Raw genomic sequence first — 19,535 nt, 5'->3', positions numbered from 1 at the left:
GCAGCATCCTACATGGAGTACAAGTTCCCATAGATGGTTACATCCAGCTGGAGAACTGAGCACTCTTCAAGCTGAATAGAAGGAGCAATTCCACACCTTCTTTATAAATTACATCAGCTAGAAACAACACAAGTCGCCATACAAAACAGAAGACTCGCACCATCTGATCCTGCTGAAAACAGAGGGGATGTGGTAGGAGCATGAGCTTTGTGTATGCAAAGCAAGGCTGTGAAAGCAGCGGTGATGTGTGACCCTGCAAGGAAACCAGATAAAGCTTCTCAGACAGAAGAAGTCCATATGGAAGGAGATTTAGAAGCTCCAAGCAAGAAAACAATCTATTAGTCATTCTGTTTGGAAAGGAATAGCAGTATTTGTTTCCTAAATCCTTTTTTTGTAAGGCAACAGGACTGATGGAAGCAATCCCTGCAGTGCATGAAGCAGCAGCTCAATCACACCGCTCATTTCTAGTTTGAAGTCTTTCATTGTTAAATTATTGGATGGTCAGCTGGATTAAATGGACAACAATAATTTCCGTAAAATCTTTTTTAAAGGCATTGATGAGAGCAAGGAGGTGCAGCTGAGAGTGTGGGATGAGGAACACAGTAGTTATTTATTTAGATGCAGACCCGAATGACAGTGCTGATATACATACCAACTCATCAGCTTCTATTTTTTCTGCCCAACTCCTTTTTTTTGTTTTGTTTTACAGTATTTTCTTCTTTTATATACTTTCTCCTAAGCGTAAAGAACAAAGGTCTTCCTTTCAGTTTGCTTTATTTTCAATCTTAAAATACCTCTGGCATTTACTTGTCCAAGTATCTTATGGACACCCTGGTTTTGCTTTTAATGCCTCCAGAGTAATTCTATTCTATAAAGCTTTCAGTTTTAGTGCAGCTTAAAGTAGCAGAGGAAGGAAAATCATTTGTTGCCTTAAAAATTGTGTGTGTGTGTGTACATAGATAGCGTTTTCTACATCATATTAAGTGTTTGAAGTTGCTCTATGAAGTCATATCAGTGTTGTATTTAAGGCAGAATTCTGTTCTGTTTGGTATTTGGAATATAAAGCCTCTTCCCCAAATCCACCCACTACAGCTGTCTATTTAAAACCTGCCACGGAGAGCTCGTGCTCACACAGAACACACAGGGATTCTGACCTCAGCACAGGCGTATGATGAGATATAAGGAGTACATACATACAAATAAACCCTTCATTTTTTCTCAAAACAAGCTTAGGCTTCTCAAACTCCTTATATCCTATGGGTACCATCTGACCCCATGTCCTGCTCCTAACAGGGCCAAAGTTCTAAATCAGATCCAACACCACACTTAAGCCATGTTGTGCTGGGTCCTACATTCAGCTGAGCTGTGAACATCTCTACGGACAGAGTTTTCACAGCCCCTGTTCCAATGTCTGACCACTCTCCCTGTGACTCCCACCAGCAGCTCAGAAGTTTTCTTACTGTGGTTTGTCTTCATCCTCATCAAGGCTAAACCCACTTGGACCAGTGGTGAAAACGCAGAAGTGTCAGTTGTGAAGGAAACAGTATACTGTAGAAACTTTTAAACCATTTCTCCACCTGCTAGTCTCATTTATCACTTTTGCTACCAGAGATCAGTTCCTTCCCTTCTCCCTCCCACCCTACGATCCTAAAGAATGCCATAAATCATTTCACAGTGCTATGGCCCACATAGCCTGTGCTGCAACAAAGATCGAGAGACACCAGGTACACAGCTGCGCTTCTGAATTGCAGATGCTCTTGTGGAGCTCTTACCTCATGGGTACAGGAAAAAAACCATCACAGGCCTTTTCTGCATTAGGGCAAAGCTGGATTTGGTGGCAGCAGCAGAGCAGCGGGGGGAGAAGGAAGGGGCTGGTGTAATTTGGAGTCAAGGGTGAGGGCAGTTCAGGAAGGACCGGAAGGGGACAGCAGCCTTCTAAACGGTCAAGAGATGTGAAGGGAGCTGAAGATCCCTTTGCATATTTACTAGTACTCCTCCAGGAGGCTCAGGTTCAGCCTGATCCTCAGCTGGACTCAGCTCAGTCCTTTGCTGTTTCTAATGATGCAAATATGAGCCAGGATCACATCAGTGTTAGGTAATTAGGATGCTGTGATGCAGAACAAGAAGAAATGGGCAAGTTTTTTTTTTTTTAATGCGGATCAGTAGAGAGAGATGGGCATTCACATTTGCAAGTTTATTTATTTTGCAGTCTTTTCATGCTGTTAAGCAACAATTACATTGAATGCTTCTAAAGTTCAAAACTTTCAAATTACTCCTAATACTAGTCATGTATTTAATAAATATTAAGCAAGTTTTTGGAGTAAATTGCTACAATCTCCCTTTAAACATTACTGCCTGTGATCTCATGGATTGTATTTCATAGCATCACAGAATGTTTTGGGTTGGAAGGGACCTTAAAAAGATCATTTTGTTCCAGCTCTCCCCACCATGGGCAGGGATGCATACAGAGCAAATACTTTCCTGAATTTCATACAAAGGAACATTTTCCTTAAGGAGGAGCTTCCCTCAAGATGATCTTCACGGTCCTACGACAAATTGAATCCACTTTAGAAGCTCAGTCCAGAGTGACAAATACCACCACCAAACTCCTGTGTCCTGAATCAACAGAAATAAAATTCTGTGCAATAAGCTACCAATCAAGAAGTGAATTTACTTCAGGGAAATGCTGTGCAGCCAACTGAATGGTGATAATTAACATTTTTCAGGAACCAAAGAGCATTTGCTTTAAACAGCACGTAAGCTACAGAAGGACGCTATTTACTGACTGACCATATATTATAAGAAGCACAAGAAAAACTTCTTGTATGAAAAGCAAAAAATTCAACCTGTGCCCTCAGACAATTTCATGCAGGTGCCACTAACACTAAACCACCTGCTCTTACACTAGCAGCAGTTTAAAAAAGAAAAAGAAAAGGATACTGGCAAAACAACACCAACTTACTATCTCCCACTGCTCCCATCTTTCAAGAGATGATTAAAGTATTAAATCACGGGACAAAAGATAGCAATTAAGAGAACTGTAAATGAAGAAATGCTGAAATATAGAGAACAGTCTGCACAGTGCAGGTAACATTGCCCTTTCCTTTCCTGTGGGAATCATTTTCCGTATTTCAAAATAATACGTAAGAGATTTTAGTACTGCATTCAGTCAAACTTTTTGGAGGCATATTTTGACATACTTGTGCTTTTACTAATACTTCTGTCTGTGTCAAGCCAGGAATTACATTCCACAGATACTGGTATTCTAAAAGCGTATTTCAAGTGGGCACCAAGAAAGTGTATGTTGAAAAGGATTCCAGCTCACCTGGCAGGAGCATAAGCTCAGTCAGTATTAGCAGTAATTCCACTCCAGCAGAGCTAGAATAAGAAATTTTAAAGCTATTTAAAAAAAAATCCCAAACATTGTGATCGCCCGCTTCGATTTTTCACCCACTGCAAACCAAACAGTTCTCTTCAACTACAGCATGACCTTTTAAAAGGCAAGCAATTTTGATTTAATGAGTTCAACTGATGAATAATTTATTGCAGCCTTAATTAGGCAGCCAACTTTTAAGGCCCATGCAAAAGCAACTACTAAGAACACGAGGACTGAACCCACATATACCTGTCTGTCTTTCAAAATCTGAAGTTTGGATGTACCACAGAACAGTTCCACTTCAGCCTAATTCTCTTAGTATTGTGAACTGCCAGCTCTTATGTGACAAACACACAGACATGCACCATCAAATCCACTCTCCATGGATGTGGATTGGGTTAAACAGCCACAGAACATTCTCCTGGAACATCCAGTCTAAGCCAGACAGGCTGGCTGGAAACACGTGCCCGGTCACACCAACAATTTATGTTTTAGTTGATTATACAATTGACACATTCCACCCTAAACTTTTCCTTTAATAGAGCTTTTAAAAATAGTTCTTCCTCAAGGACACGAGAGGTGGCTCAGAAAAGCACTGAACAACCAGGATCATTTAGGAGATGAAGTCACAGCTCCAACTGTTGGTATGGGCAAAACCAGTTCAAAACTAAAGAGCCACTATTTGTTTCAGTGCAGGGAGCAGGTGGTACCAACCTCAAATCCCAGTAAATCCAATTCCACTACTCCCTGAGAACAAAAAAGCTAAAAATAATCAAAGCAAATAGTGGATTTTTAAGACTATTTTTAAACTAAGTGTTACTCGGGATTACTATTCTACCACATTGTGAAGAAATAGAAAAGAGGAAAATGATATGGCATGCTAACTATTTATAACCTGAAGGGTGGCACATTTTCTTTTTATGGATTTTAAGCTCAGCTTCATTTAGACCAAATCTTCCTCCCAGCTGGAAGTGCTGAAGAGGTATCACTTCTGTTCTCCTCCAGCATGGATCTATACACACTTGGATCAATATCCACGCAGGAGAAAGGACAAGAACAGCTTCCTACTGAGAATGATCTACAGGGAAAATTTTGCAAATAACAGTGGAAGTACATTCCTGGGTAACTCACAGAAGTGGAATCTAGAAATGAGAGGTGTTAGGAAAATGCCACTGAAAGCAAGAATTACTGACTTTCCCCCCCACAGCCCCCAGTTAAAAAATAGCTAATTAAAATGTATAAAATCATCATACATCTGATAACTATTTTTCAAGATTAATGACATCTAAATACACTCAACTTCCAATAACTAGCAAATTTTGTCTTATTAGATAATGAGGACGTTTATATTTATAGCCAGAAATTGGCACATGTAAAATGTTATGTGAGCTGAGAAATCATTTATTCTAGAAGAAATACCAAACCTGGTATTACTTGCCATCTCTTAGAAAAAAAAATGAAATTAAATATATACTTTATCAGCACTAAGAATAGGTTAAATAAAAAGACAACACTGAGATCTACAAATCCTTTTGGAAGGGACACTATCAGGGACTGGAGAAGTCAAGTCTATAGACTGAATTCAAGGCCAACTTCTTTCACCAACATTAAATTCACACATAAACCTCTCTCCTCTGCTCAAGATTATGGCTTGAAGCTGAAAGTCAATCTCTTAGTTCATATATCTTAAAGATATATCACATAAAACTGCCCCAAACACGAAATATCAACAGGCTGAACGAAACACTGCCTCCACCTCAGTGACTTTATAGCCACTCCATATATTGAAATAAAGATATCAGAAATTACCCTCTTAACAGTTAAGGATTTCTAATATGCTACCTAAAAGAAATAAGAATGAGAAACAGCAATTTTTTACAAAGGTTTTACACAAGTGATTTGCATTCATTTTTCTGTCTAAGTTATGGAAACACTCAGTAGTCAAAAAACATGCCACAGAAATGGAATAAGGCTAGAGTAAAAAAAGACTTATTTTTAAGCTAGCGTTCTAACCCAAGCACTCACAGGGGATGAGCTTTGCCACATTTCCTTTCACCCTCAAAGAAGGTTCTTCATAACACAAAGCAAAAAAAAAGTAAAGGAAAAATGGTTACATTCAAAAAGCTATATTTTATTGTTATGGCAACTGATGTGCTAAAAATAAAGAAATAAAGTTGTTATGGCAACTAGAATTTTAAAGGCAGTCAAAAGTAGAATAATCAAACATTCTGCTGGCTTAAAATGTAACATCTATGAGTCAATTTACAGAAAGAGCTTCAGAGACAAGTAGAGGTTGGGTTTTTTGGGGGGCATTCTGCTTTAGAGATCAGTTAGTGCAACTCCAGAGAACTCTAAGAAGTACAAGGTGAGTAGAAAATTATGCACTGCAAGTTCTCACAGTCATTAGGAAGAAACAAACACCTTGTACCACTTATCTGCTGTCCTGGCAACCTTACCTAGATCCATGAACTGTACCAGGCTGCCCAGTGGAACTCTGGCTGCCCCATCTCTGGAAGTTTTCAAGGCGAGGTTGGGTGGGGCTTGGAGCAACCTGGGCTGGTGGAAGCCGTCTCTGCCCATGGCAGAGGGTGGAAGGACAATGAGATTTAAAGTCCCTTTCAACACAAACCATTCTAGGATTCCATGATAAATGTTACTTAATGATTTTAAATGAAGTACTGAAAAGTTAGGAAGTACCAAAATTTATTCGTCTGAAGCAGCAGAGTTCTGTCCCTTTGTATGTACAGAATTATAAAGATGCCTGTGACTACAAGATGATAATATATTTAAATTTCTGATACGTCCTAGATGATCATTACAGGGCTCCTAATTATACAAGCACTTCCACAACAATCTCAGAGAACTCTTCTCCTATCCATTATTCGTCAGATTATCAAAACTGCTACTTCTATTAAAAATTAACAGAACTGTGTGCACCGTGCAATATTCCAAAACCCATACTGAGACAAGCCTTAATTAATAATAAGCAAAGCATTTAACAGATACTTCAGAAAATTATGACTAGAAACAGCAACTTGTACTGGAAATATTTGCACTTAAACCATGTGCGTAGCATGTGCCAGGATCCCACTGGAAGCTGGTATTTTAACACAGCATGTGCCTTCTGTTTTGGCTTCACTGCACGGAAAATTAAGGTTGCTACCAGCAGTACTCATAACTCTTTTCTGACCCACATGGAAAGCCTCTCACCACAATCCTCAAGAGCTAGCATGGCCAAAATCACAGCTCAAAGTCAGGCCCTTCACTTGCACTAAACAGAGAAGAATCAGATGAATTCCTTATTGCAGCACAGAAGTCAGATGTACACTGGCAATTCAAATAATACACAGGGCTGTGCAGCAAAGCTAACACTGAAAATTCAAGTGTATTCCTGCAGTTTTGCTTCCCCAGCCCCAGTATTAATCCTTGAGGCTGGATACACAGTTAACTCATTCCCTCTCAAGCATCATGTGAAGCTAGCATTTCTAGAAATGCAAATCACGTGGGTAAGTATCTTACCTAATGGATCTGTGACCAATCAACAGCTTCTGCAAAGGAAACTCCATGTACAACACTCACTGTACATCCATTTTCATGAGTCAGGGTAAATCTTAGACATGGGAATATCAAGACTTTAAATGAAAGTTTCAGAAGGACACTGTCTCTGCCTGGGCTAAAGGAGCCCGGCTGCATGTTTTCAAGGCTTGTTGCTGACTCAACCAGACACTGCAGACAGTCCTGAAAAGACAACCAGCTACTGCTGCTCTGAGCTTTCTATGAAATTAGTTTCCTCATTGTGTAATAGCCTAAACTTAATCAAGCGCATGGCTGCCTGAAATACACGGTTTTGAGTTCAAAGAAAATGAGCAGACATCCAAATATTACTCCTTGACTGCCAGCTGTGTAAATCCCCTGCTGGCATTCAGCACCAGGATTCTTGTTATATCAGGGGCAGCCATTCTGCACTGAACACACATGTATACATCCATATGTAAGAGCATCATCAAAGAATATTCATTCTAGCATTTGTGGGTATATTTTATCCCTATTGTGTGTTAATGTATTTTCAAATTCCCATTAAAGAACTGGAGAGTCTTCACAGAAAGGCAAAGGAAATCCTAGAAGTAACAACAAAGACCAAAAGAGCTTCCTGGAATTACATTTACAAACTCATGAAAGAAAGGGGGCATGGTTCCAAAAGGTACCTCCAATTTCTCTGCCACACAGGCACCAAAAGTTTAATTAGACTGCAATGTTACATTACCCTACGTAAGGCTGCCTCACCTGTCCATCCTGCCCAGCCCCAGCGCTTGCTCCCATCTCATCCTCACACCACACCTGAACAGTACATCTCTCTGAGGGAAAGGGGGGGAAGGAAATCTTCTAAATACAACTCCACAAGTACTGTGACTAGCCCTGCAAATGCTAGGTAAGGATATAAAAAAGAGATGGAACACGCAGTACAAGAAACCCCTTTTGGCAAGCACGCTGTCTGAAACTGCAATCCCCATTAACGAGGATTTAGTTTTAATCCAGGCTCTATCTTGTACTACCGAGTAAAAAAAAAAGGGCGTATTTTGAAACTGGATTGCTCTGAAAACAAACCAGCCATATGAAGACAGCTTTGTCATATGCAGGATATGATTAAAATATGTGAAGCTCCATATCGTCAGTATTTGGTTGTCAGTTTAAAAAACAACTGATGAAAACTCTCAACAAGAAAAAAAATCCTAGCTGCCAAAATATTTGTGTGTGTCCACAAAAACCTACATAAAAGATTGTTAGAAAGAGTATATGCAGTAGCAGACTGCAATCAATCTCCTTCTGGTTAGTTTACCTCAGCAGCTGCAAATTTCCTCGCTGATAGGGGACATGACTCTTAATTTGTACAACCATGCTCATCACTGCAAAGGGAAAAAATTCCTTAATGGATATAGACTGTAAAGAAGATCTATAGGTTTCTCATCTCTTTTGAAGTGATTACCATAAAATCTACCTTCATGCTAGCTCATGCTAGAATAATGTCCTAAGAACACACAAATAACTGTCATTTGGGGTTTACCATGAAGAAGTCATACATAAAGTAAGGTAGCAAAAGGTTCAGAATTCACTCCTATATCAAATTCCAGTTTGGATTTAAGTGAGGTAGTCATCACTTCTGTACGCTTTAATATTCTACACATGCAGCTCAAGCCTTGGTGGGTTTGTTCCTGTTTCAATTGTTCTGAACTGCTGTCCACAGCTATGGTAAAACATGCTTTAATGAAGTGTTGACCACCAGTATTGGTGCTAACAAAGGCATTTTAGGAGCCTTTAAACACCAAATGTTTGGATTCTTAGCGTTCATCTCGAAGCATTTGGAGCGCTCTTTCATTTTCATGGCATCAAACATTAACACACTGAAACCAGCCACTAATAGTCAGGAAAAGGTGGTTTGCTCTCTTCAATAAAGGTATTTAAGATTGCTAAAGCTCCAGCTCTGGAGTGCTGCAGCCTCCTGAATGCCAGTTATGCAAGCTTTATTTGAAAGCAGAGGCCGGTTGGGAAGAAGGGAATTTGAGAGCAAAGAGGAATACCAAGAGCAAGTTGATTGCTTCAAACAAAATTATCCCTCAGCAATCCCAGCTCTTGCAGTGGACACCGACAAAACCACTTGCCTCAGGTAAGCAGTGCCCTGTGCTAACAGGGAAGATCATACACACAGAACTCCATGAAGGCAACACACCCTGCAGAGCACTACAACGATCCAGTTTTACTCAGGGGTGCAGAATGCCGCCGTTGAAAATGTCTCTTTACTACAGCTGCTCCTTCAGCATCAGCATCACTACTGCCACAGGAAAACTGAACACCTACTGACAAACCAACGTTCAAATTCAACTGAGATACCTATTCATGCTTCATCTAGGAAGGAATATCAGGGATTTTTCAAATGAGCTCTGAGGTGCCAAGAACTAGCAGCTCTTACCACACTCCAAGGGAACAGCGAGGCAGTGACACATCCCAACTCCATCCTACTTAAAAACCACTTGTCATCTGCATCAATATTCATATATCCGGAGCTTATGACACTATCTGCTGCAATATCAATTCTTCCAGCAACCATCACTTAAACCTATTCAGGCCATCATACTGATTACACCCTTGGTTTTATCACTGTTTGAAATGGTGGGCAACTCTGCTCCCCTGGTTTGCAGATAATGGATCGTAAATTCACGCAGACAAAACAGAACACGGACTCCAAGAGGGCACATGCAAATCCCATTTATACTCTATCCTTCAGAATAAATGTGTCAATTTATGTGACTTTTAGGGCAGAGAGGTCATACATCACCTCAAGAGCCAGGAATTGTACTGTGAGTGTCATTTTAGTGTTCTCATGTGTGGCTTTGTTTGGAAAACAAACTGCAGAAAAATTCTTAACGCAGCATTAACATTTTATAATTTTATGCAGGTCCTGAATATAAAATACTACTGGTGGTATTTTCCACCTCAAGTATCATACATAAACATTAAAATTTAGATAACATAAAAATAAAAACTACTAATTGATGCTCCTCCATTATCTCCTGAAGGGACCTGTCATTAAACTGATGAATTCCTTTGAAGATCAAGAGTGAGCAGAAGATTTTCCCTTTTGTGCACACAAAATTGAAAGACTTTCTCCAGATGAGTGCTAAATGAATCAAAACTTGGCAAATTAAATTCACCTTAGGGACATTTTATTCCTGAGTTTGTATGAGTAATATTAACATTTGCTATGGAACTAGGTACCCTGGTACATTTATCATAAACTAAACCTTTTATCTGAAGTCTGAATTTAAATGAAGCTGTTTAAAGAATTAAAATTTTATCAACTTCTACTCTTCAGAGACAATAATTTTTCACTGATTTCTGGGAAGTATTTTCAGTTCATACATACTTTATTGTCCCACAGTATTGCAGCACCACTAAAATAATTCAAAGTAGGTGACTGTAACTGTCAGCACCAACACATCAGCTTACACCAAAAATGAGGTTTCCCATCACTCTAACCAGCATGAGCTGATTTGTCTCTACAAACTACATCACATTATAAAAATATCAAGAACGTACTTGCCACGAAATGAATGATCTCAGTTTAAGAGAAGAGTTAAGTAACAGTCATCCTATCCGTACCCTTTAAGAAAAGGTGGGGAACAGCAAAACCTAAGAAACTGCCTATACATACTGAATTTAAAAGAAACAGGAAACTCTGAAAAAGTGACCAGTTCGTCCCGAATTATTTTGCCTAATACTCAAGTACCTCATTCAAAAAGCAAAACAATAGGTATTAGCTCTTTCTCTTTTTAGTCAACTGAAAACAAAAATCACATTTTTATTATAATGATCATTGATCCTTGTGTGAGAGGACCTTTTATAATTGCTTAGCATACTGCTATGCCATCCTTGAAATCTATTTCCTTTAAAAGTCAAGGGAGACAATGCCTAATTAGTAAAGAGATGAAATAAAGATGCAAAAAAAAATCTATTCCTTGCTACAGAGGCCTAAACTCCCCCATTTTCAATCAGGACAAACAGATGCAGCATTCTGAACACAAATATTTCCTACAAAAATACCCTAATGTTTCAGTCCATTAACCAGCCTGCTGCGGCAGCTGGTGAACAGTCATCTTTTTAATTAGACACCCTTACTGATTAATTAGTCTCAGAACACTGAGCAGTGGAACCCTGCACGATGCCACTGGGACAAAAAAATATTCCTTTTTCCCCTTCTTAGTGCTAACTTAACATCCTTTGGTATTGCTGCAAATAACAAGCTTGATTCATTTTCTCTACTCACACTAAAATAGCCTTCCTGTGTAAGGAATTCTCTCAAGTCCCTGCTAAACTGTTTCACACAAATTGCATTTGCTTCACACAAATAAAATAAATTTAAAAACTAAATGAACAAAACCACACAAACATGGCATCAAGGCACCAGTTTCAAAGTCAACTGGATTTAATCTTCTTTGTAATGAAACAGTGACTCACTTGTTATCTCCTCAGTCTTCCTTTTACTAACTATGCAAGCAAACTGGCAATAAAAATTAAAAAGCCAAGTAAATATGAAGTATGAAATAAAGCTGCAAATACCTTTTCTTGTTTGAACAGTTTGGGTAAATTCAAAGTTTAAAAAATAAATAGATTTCTGCATTAGGTTTACATGAAAGTTGATCTTCAGTCCTTGGAGCTCAGTTCAAAGACAGATGCACCAAGAAACAGATTAATAATCAGAGTTAATTCAACACATGGAAGATTGTGCTTAAGCACATGTTGAAACTTCAACAAGGGGATTTGCTGTTTTCATCTATCCTAACTTTTAAATTTTGGACAAGACCCAATTCCAGAAACCTGCAACCCTAACATTTGGGATTTTTTTCTTTTTGCTTTAAAACAAGAGGATTTGTCTTGTAGGAATCAAGAAATAATAATGCTGGTGCAAACTGAACATATAAACTACATACATTAGCACTAAATTGATTAATTTCATCCAGCCCCAAATCCAATCCACTTGCTCCATCTTCTGCAGCAATGGAAAATTCTTTCCTGTATTTCCTCACTATTGTATGAGAATTATACTGCTGGAGTAGTGATAACCCTGATTAGTGCCATTTTCAAATTATTAAATTACTGAGATCCGTTATTTTCATGATATGGCAATATTTAATCCCCAAATCAATGCCTCTCAGAGCTTGGAAGAATTCTTAGGATTTTCACTCTTATGTGGAGTGACCTGAAATGTTATTGGTCCAGACACAAAACACCAAAAAATACAGTCAGCAGAAAAAGCTATGTTTTGGCCAAGTCTTCTGAAGCCTGACCCTTTAATTAGTTATTATCTCTAACTGTTCTGGGCATGAGCTCATACTGACAAAGGAAATTATGACAATAAACAAATAATCTTATTTTTGGTTCTCTTACCAGTCATTTGGAAGGACAGCCATTCAATCTTTCTTTAAGACCTTCGACTCAATGTCACCACCCAGTTCAAAACCAGGCATTCTCATTCCTACGCAAACTTTCATTGTTTTGAGTAATAGAATACTGCCAACATCTACTTTATCTGAGAATAGGCTTCTTTTTCTGATCTTACTTTAAAAAATAATACTAATAAATTTAAAGCAAGTTTTTCTTCCTTAAACCACAGCAGCAGCTGCATTTAAATAAAATAAGTCTACATACGTTGTTAGATGAACATAAAGTTCATTTCTTAAGGGAATTCATACTGTAAACTGGAAATGTTTTATGAATAAATGATGCATTTAACAATCAGAAATGCTACCTTAAAACAGTCCACCCAAAAGTTTTCAAACTACAGAATGTGAGCGACAGCCTTCTGTTTCTGCTCTCATTTCACTTACACAACTACACACACCTCTGACAGGAAAGAAGCCTCACCCTACAAATTCAGCAGTGAGAACACACGCAGGAATGAAACCATCTAAAACAGAGAAGCAGAATTCTAATAATAAGCAGTGTAAGATGCAATAAATAAAACATCTGTCCCCATGCAGAGGCAACAAGTGTTTTACGCTGAGCTGCTGCATCACTGTCATCACCTGACAGCAGGTTTCTGTCATTCACACACTGACACCTGCTCTGACAAGGCTACAGTGGGGCAAGGGGAGCCCCATTCCTGCACGAGACAATTACCAGCACTCCAGTCCTAAACAGGGTACACTGTGCCTGGGCACCCACCAGTTTATCAGAGCTCTGAGCACACCTCATCACGGAAAAATTCATTTGAGTCTTTGCAGAGGAACCAGTGAACATGAAATAATGTCACACAGGCAGGAGAAAACACTCTGTCAATGAACTGACCTCAGCTCGTGCATGTTTTTCTACTTATATTCTTTTAACAAACAGATCAGACATTAACAAACAGATCAGACATGCTTTTTCAGAAGCTCTTAAAATACCAATATGACCCCTTCATTATCATAAGCAGATTTTTCTCACTCTGATCTGATTTTTCTTAAAATAATTACATAAATAAAAATACGCATTTCTCCCTTCTTATGTATGTTTTACTTTCCCCTTCCTGTCAGGTGCCACGTGCAGCACTGTGAAGATCCCATGGCACACATGCCTGCAGGGAAAGTAAGACAGATTTTTGATTGTCACACAGAACAGATTTACATATATGTCAGAAATGAAGCAGCTGCCAGATCTCAACTCCTACTCTCTAAAACTGTATGCAAGGCCTACTATTGTGCTCCAGTCAAAATTCCTGAGCAACTCATGGTAATCATCAAGCTGGAACTCAGCAGAAGACCTAAGAGAGTGCAAGGTAGTGCTTGTCAGTACTTGTGAGAGCCGAAGTATTTCTTCCTCCCTTCCCTCCTGGAACTCCAAACTCACCTAGAGATGGGAAATGAACGCTCTGATCTAGGGGAAAGGGAACACAGTTCACTCTTAACAGACTGCTGATCTCCAGTGCACAGGACCAGAGGACATGGAGGCCTTTTGGAGAAAATGAGTGCAGCATTGATTTTTCTAAATGAGACATTTTATTTTGCTTTCAGTGCTGAATTGAGACTCTAAAACAAGCCCCAAATTACCCTCTCCTCCAGAACACACTGAACCAAGCACTCCTGAAGCTGAGAAACACTGCAGCAGGTTCCAGCTCTGCATGCAGATGGATACATACAGCATAAATGCACAGCCAGATTTCTTAGGTGACGGGACTTGGAGCTGGCCAATCGAACACAGCACTGCTGCACGAGACTGGAATAGAGCAACAAATGTGTCTGTATCATGGTCTCTGCACTAAATTTAAATGCTGAGAGTCTGCTGTCTTTCAGAGTATCACACTGCACACAGTTTTGGCCTGCCAACAACACAACTCTCACCAGCGAGCACAGTTTCACCTGAAGTTAACCAGTAACACTGTAGTAAAGTCAGAGTTTTTACCAGATTTCACTCTGTCCCCATAAGAGGCAACCATACATCAGGTTTTCAGCACTAAGAATTTCAGGTATCAGGTTCATCTTTCAAGCTGTGACAGTATCACAGCAGAGACTTTTCTAGTGGTCTCCAGTGCCCTCTTTCTCACTGAGGTGCTGCAATTGCCAATTTAACCCAGGAGTGCACGTCAGGCCGGATGAAGGGCTGGAGTGCTGGGAGAGCAGGCTCAGAGGAAGGATCTGCTACCTTGGGCAGCATGGGACAGAACCTCAGGACTGCTCCAGGAACTGGGCAGCAATGGGGAGCTGTCTGAGAGGGAGAGAGGCTCTGGGAGCTTGTGGGGTGTCAGTAGGCAATGGCTCAAGTTCGTAGGTGTTTGTACCACCTCCTACTTCTGCTGTTTCAGCCCACTTCATTCCCAGGACTGCAAGTGCAGAGCATCACCAGCTCTCCCCAGCAGGAATGGCTTCCAGAAGCACGCTCAGGAACACGTCTGTGCACAGAACACACTGCTGAAGGGCTCAACACACCCACAAACACATCCAGCTTCCAGAAGAGAAACATCAAGCAGAAAGACCAAAATACCAGGGGAATTTGTGCAAGCATATACATAAACTGAAATAATCAAGATGAAAATTATGGGTTTGATGGGAAGAATAAATAATTACAAAACAAAAAAAAAAAGAGTTCATGTTGTTGGTATATTAGGATGGTAGCATACAAATAATGCAGAGAAAAGAAGTCAGTTCTGCTTCCTCATACAGGAGAAGCAAGTGAACAGTCATTAACACCCAAATAACTCTGAAGCTTAACATTATTAAGTTATTATTCTTAGGTTATTATTGACACACATAAGGTAACACCACAACCATGATTTCAGTAGTATATACTACTAAAATATACGTTTTACTACTCTCTCTGCTTAATTCACATTACTGACACACAAAATGAAACAGAGAAGTTCTGTTCACAGACATAAATACCAGATAATAATTCATTTAAAAAAAAAAAAATCAGCTTTTTTTCTGCAGTATCCCACATTAACTCTTCCCAAAGATGGGCCTAGCTTTGGTATGGCACAGGCTCTCCCCTGTTCATTTCTTACATGAGTCTTTTACTGCCAAATGATGTGATCACCAGCAGTTTAGACAGTCAGACTACAGAAGCAGTTTTGTCATTTCAGGAGGAAAATTATTTACTTTAGAAAAAAACTCTGCTTGCATAAATGCTCCAGCTCAGCAGAGGATTTAAATTTTTCATAAGTAACACTGAAATATTTCCTATTATTATATTAAATACAATATATATTATATTAAATACTGTATGAAATATCATCTTCCAAAATACACATCACTGCAATATTTCTGTAGTGAAAAGGCCAAGTGTAACAAGGTATTTTTAAGGCACAAGGCCCCAGCATCAAAATAAACCGTGCATTTTAGAAGTTTTCCACTCCCTCCTCCGCCATGAAACAAACATCTTTCCCACTTTTGGAAAGCAGGAGCAAATAAGGGAGGTGGCTTTGATGCACCATACAGCTGACACATGTCCTGTGAATGGTTTCTAAGGAAAATATAACACAGCTACAACATCAAAATGAAAAGTTTACACTATCAAAGCATTCTTCCTTCTTGGTAAAGAAAAAAGAAGCCACCAGGACTGCTCTCACTCTGGGCATGCTTCTAAACTTCACAAACATAATTCATTACGTCAAATTAAGAGGACAAGTAGCAAAACAATATGAGAACATTACGAAAGGAAACTGTGAGTAACAACCCCAGAATTTCTGTGTGATAACTCATAACCCAGATAACAAATCCAGCACGTGCTCTGAGCAGCACATGAAACCCTCCCCATCCGCTTCTGCCATTCACAGCATATCTGAGACTGCTGCTCTTCTCAGAGCTGGAACAGCCCTGCAGCGGCAGAGCTCCAGAACCCCAAATGCTGACATCACCTCTGACACTGCACACAGCTCGTGCTACACAACACAGAGGTCCTCCCTCTTGCCATCATAGATCTAAGAAGATCTAACAGCTCTGCAGACTTCTTAGAATGCTCACTGACTGCACTGATGACATTAGGACACAGAATGGGAACTGATTCCCAAAAGGATTCTCCTCTCAGCTCACCCATACAGCAAGGAGAGTGATTCCTTGCTAGGTCAAAATGTTTTTAACATTCTTTTTAAAAATAAACAACAGAAAGAAGAAACCCTCAACTTTGTGCCATTTTGTTTGGGTTTGTTTGGGATTAAGGCATCCGTAAAACTAACTTCTGAAAAAACAAAGCGATGGATGTGAGTTTACAAAAAAACCCACAAGCAAACACCTGAACAAGTTGATGTTCTTATTATCATCACAGCAAGAGAATAGAAAGCTAAATGTCAAGCACTACTATGGATATAGGTCAGCAATTTCTATTACTAATGCCATGCAGCAGGCACCCATGGCAGGAGGTAAAGTCACATAATCACAACTTCAGTTGCTTAAAAAAAGGCAAACTGTTTCACTCTTCTGCTGCCCTGCCACTGACTAAAACTGCTGCCCAGCAGAATTCATCTTAACCAAAGGAAAGTGAACAAAAGAAGGCAAGAACAAATAATAAATCCCTCACCATTGTGATGAGTAATCTGTATTTATCCAGCATTGCCTGGTTGTCATGGCATCCTGCCAGCAGCTGCCAGATCTCTGCCCTCAGTGCTTCTGGAACACCACTCCTCACCAGAGTGGACAATCCATTTGGTCTCACAACAAGGTTATTGTGCCTGAAACAAAGATGATCATTTGCCTGTTATACTTCAACTACAAGAGTCAAAATAAAAGATTAAAAACACCAAAAATCTTTGAAGTTATTCATTAAAGCAGAGTCAGCAACTGGCAACACAAACTTTTCTTCCACTGGCTACAGTAGCTAGTATTTGTCAGATGGAAAGCAAAAACTCTGCAAGGATTTACAGTAAGAACCAGTGGCAAAATGTAATGGTATCCAAATTCTCTAGGTGTGGAGACATCAATGAAAATTAACAATAAATGGTTGCAGAAATTGAACTAAGTTGGCTAATGAAGATCAATTTGAATTGAAAGAGAAAAATATGCCATCTGTGCAGACAATTCAATTTAAATATTTGTTCAACATATATGTTTTAGTTTAGGTTAAGAAAAATAAATTAAAAATAACGTGAGCTGTACCGAAAAATACATTTGGGGAAACAAATAAAAGACAAGAGTACTATTTATGAAGACTGAAATTCTAGTTCCATGCTTCATGCCAACAGTGTGTTCCAAGTCCCACAAGACAGGAACTCTTGCACACACCGTTGCACAATCCCACGATTTCAAACAGATCTGCCTGTTGGTCTGAGCTGGGGCTTTACTGCCTGGCTGTACTCACACACCCCAAGACATGTGGGAACACAAACATCACTGCACGTGCACAACACTACACAGCTTTCAGTCGCAGGTGCTGAAAAGCTCTTTCAGAGGAACAGCATTTGCTGATCTAGAGGAAAGCTCTCGTAGACTCAGGACAATTTCAGAGCAATCAGCAGAAGGCTGCCCAAACTGATTTTTTGCTCTTTTTGCCGTGGGAAGTGCTGTGCTCTCCAAGTGCTTTGACCACAGTTACGTTTTCCAGCTAGGAGAGTAGTGAGAGTGGCTGCTTGGCTGAATGACAGCAAGCTGTGATTAATTAAATAACCTGCAATTTGACCCTGGTTTGGCAGTAAATGTTTAGAGTACTCATTCTATGAAACAGGTCACTAGGACATGAGCAGTTTACCACTGTTGTTTAAATGTAAAAGGTACTCTACCCAATTTCTTTTTCCTATGCTTCGGGGAGTATATCCCCATTTTTCCAAATGACCTGAGAATTGAAGAGTGTGATTATAAAATACCCTTATTCTTTTAAAAACAATAATTGTTTTTATTTTTGAATGCGAAGTAATTTCATCTTTATCCCTCAGATAACCAAATAAAAAACTAGTTCCTTTCCTCTTTTTCAGTCCATTTTGCAGCCAGTCACATTACCCTAGTAATGGGAAAGAGCGAGAAAGAAAACCAATATTCACAGAAACATTAAAAGCACTAAGCACTTGGCTTAAAGGACTTGCACGAGTTCACAGGAGGCCACAGAGATGCTCCAAGGGCTGCAGACTCTCTGCTATGGACACAGGTTGGGACAGCTGGGGGTGTTCTGCCTGGAGAAAAAAAGCCTCCAGGGAGACATTGTTATAGCCTTTCAGTACCTTAAAGGAGCTTATAAAAAGCAGGGAGAGAACCTTTATAGGGGCAGACAGTGACAGGACAAGGGGGAATGGTTTTAAATGGACAGAGGGGCAGGGTTACATGGGTCTTGGGAAGAAATTCTTCCCTGTGAGGGTGAGGAGGCCCTGGCACAGGGTGCTCAGGGAAGCTGTGGCTGCCCCTGGATCCCTGGAAGTGTCCAAGTCCAGGTTGGATGGGGCTTGGAGCAACCTGGGACAGTGGAAGGGGTCTCTGCCTATGGCACGGGGTTGGAATGAGATGAGCTTTAAGATCCTTTCCAACCCAAACTATTCAGTGATTCTATGACCAGATACTCTAAGCAGTTACAGAATTATGACATGCACACTGAGGAATAAATCGATAGTAAATACATCAGGAAGTTGAAGCTCTAGCTGTGGATTAGTTTGGTTATTGCACGGATCTGGTCATACGTGTCATGTCAGATACACAGAAGGGCTGAGGACTGGGCAAGCTGATCAAATGAACAGCTAAAAAGGGACTTTCCCACAGAAATATAACAGGGACATTTTCAGCAACACCAAGGAACCAGTACAAACACACATGCTGTAGCACCCTCCTGAACATAATCCCAACCGAGAATTACACAACCTGACTTTACTGGCTCTGTCCTGTGCTTGTATTTTATGGCAATATAGTAATATAATAATATAATATAATATGGCAATATAATAATATAATAATACTTTAGCAACAGGAGTCCATGCTGGACAGCATTACTAAGTTCCACTGTCAGCCTCCCAAGAACTGAATGGGCAACAGCTTGAGCATCCATAATCCTTGCTCAGAGCAACAGAAAAGAGCATAAAATAATCCTGTCTTATTCTAACCTTACCCTTTATCACATGGGGGGTCACCATTCATGGATGCTGACATCTTTGTTACAAAATGCTGCAATTCTCCTGCACAAAACTCATAAACCCAATTTTAAAATATCAGAGAGCAAGGAC

The 19,535-nt window shown here is 39.7% G+C and overlaps 1 protein-coding gene across 7 annotated transcripts in view; it reads right to left on the bottom strand.

The window, feature by feature from the left end:
- The window catches only part of RABGAP1L (RAB GTPase activating protein 1 like), a 243,198-nt gene that overhangs the window by 167,481 nt on the left and 56,182 nt on the right, over window positions 1–19,535 (bottom strand). For all 7 annotated transcript variants that reach the window (XM_039556022.1, XM_039556018.1, XM_039556017.1 and 4 more), the window contains one exon: window positions 16,919–17,069. In XM_039556022.1, the coding sequence (XP_039411956.1) occupies window positions 16,919–17,069 (151 nt within the window). The remainder of the gene's footprint in view (window positions 1–16,918; window positions 17,070–19,535) is intronic.

The sequence above is a fragment of the Corvus cornix genome, chromosome 8, assembly GCF_000738735.6.
Source record: "Corvus cornix cornix isolate S_Up_H32 chromosome 8, ASM73873v5, whole genome shotgun sequence".
NCBI lineage: Eukaryota > Metazoa > Chordata > Aves > Passeriformes > Corvidae > Corvus > Corvus cornix.
This window is presented reverse-complemented; position numbering and strand designations above follow the sequence as displayed.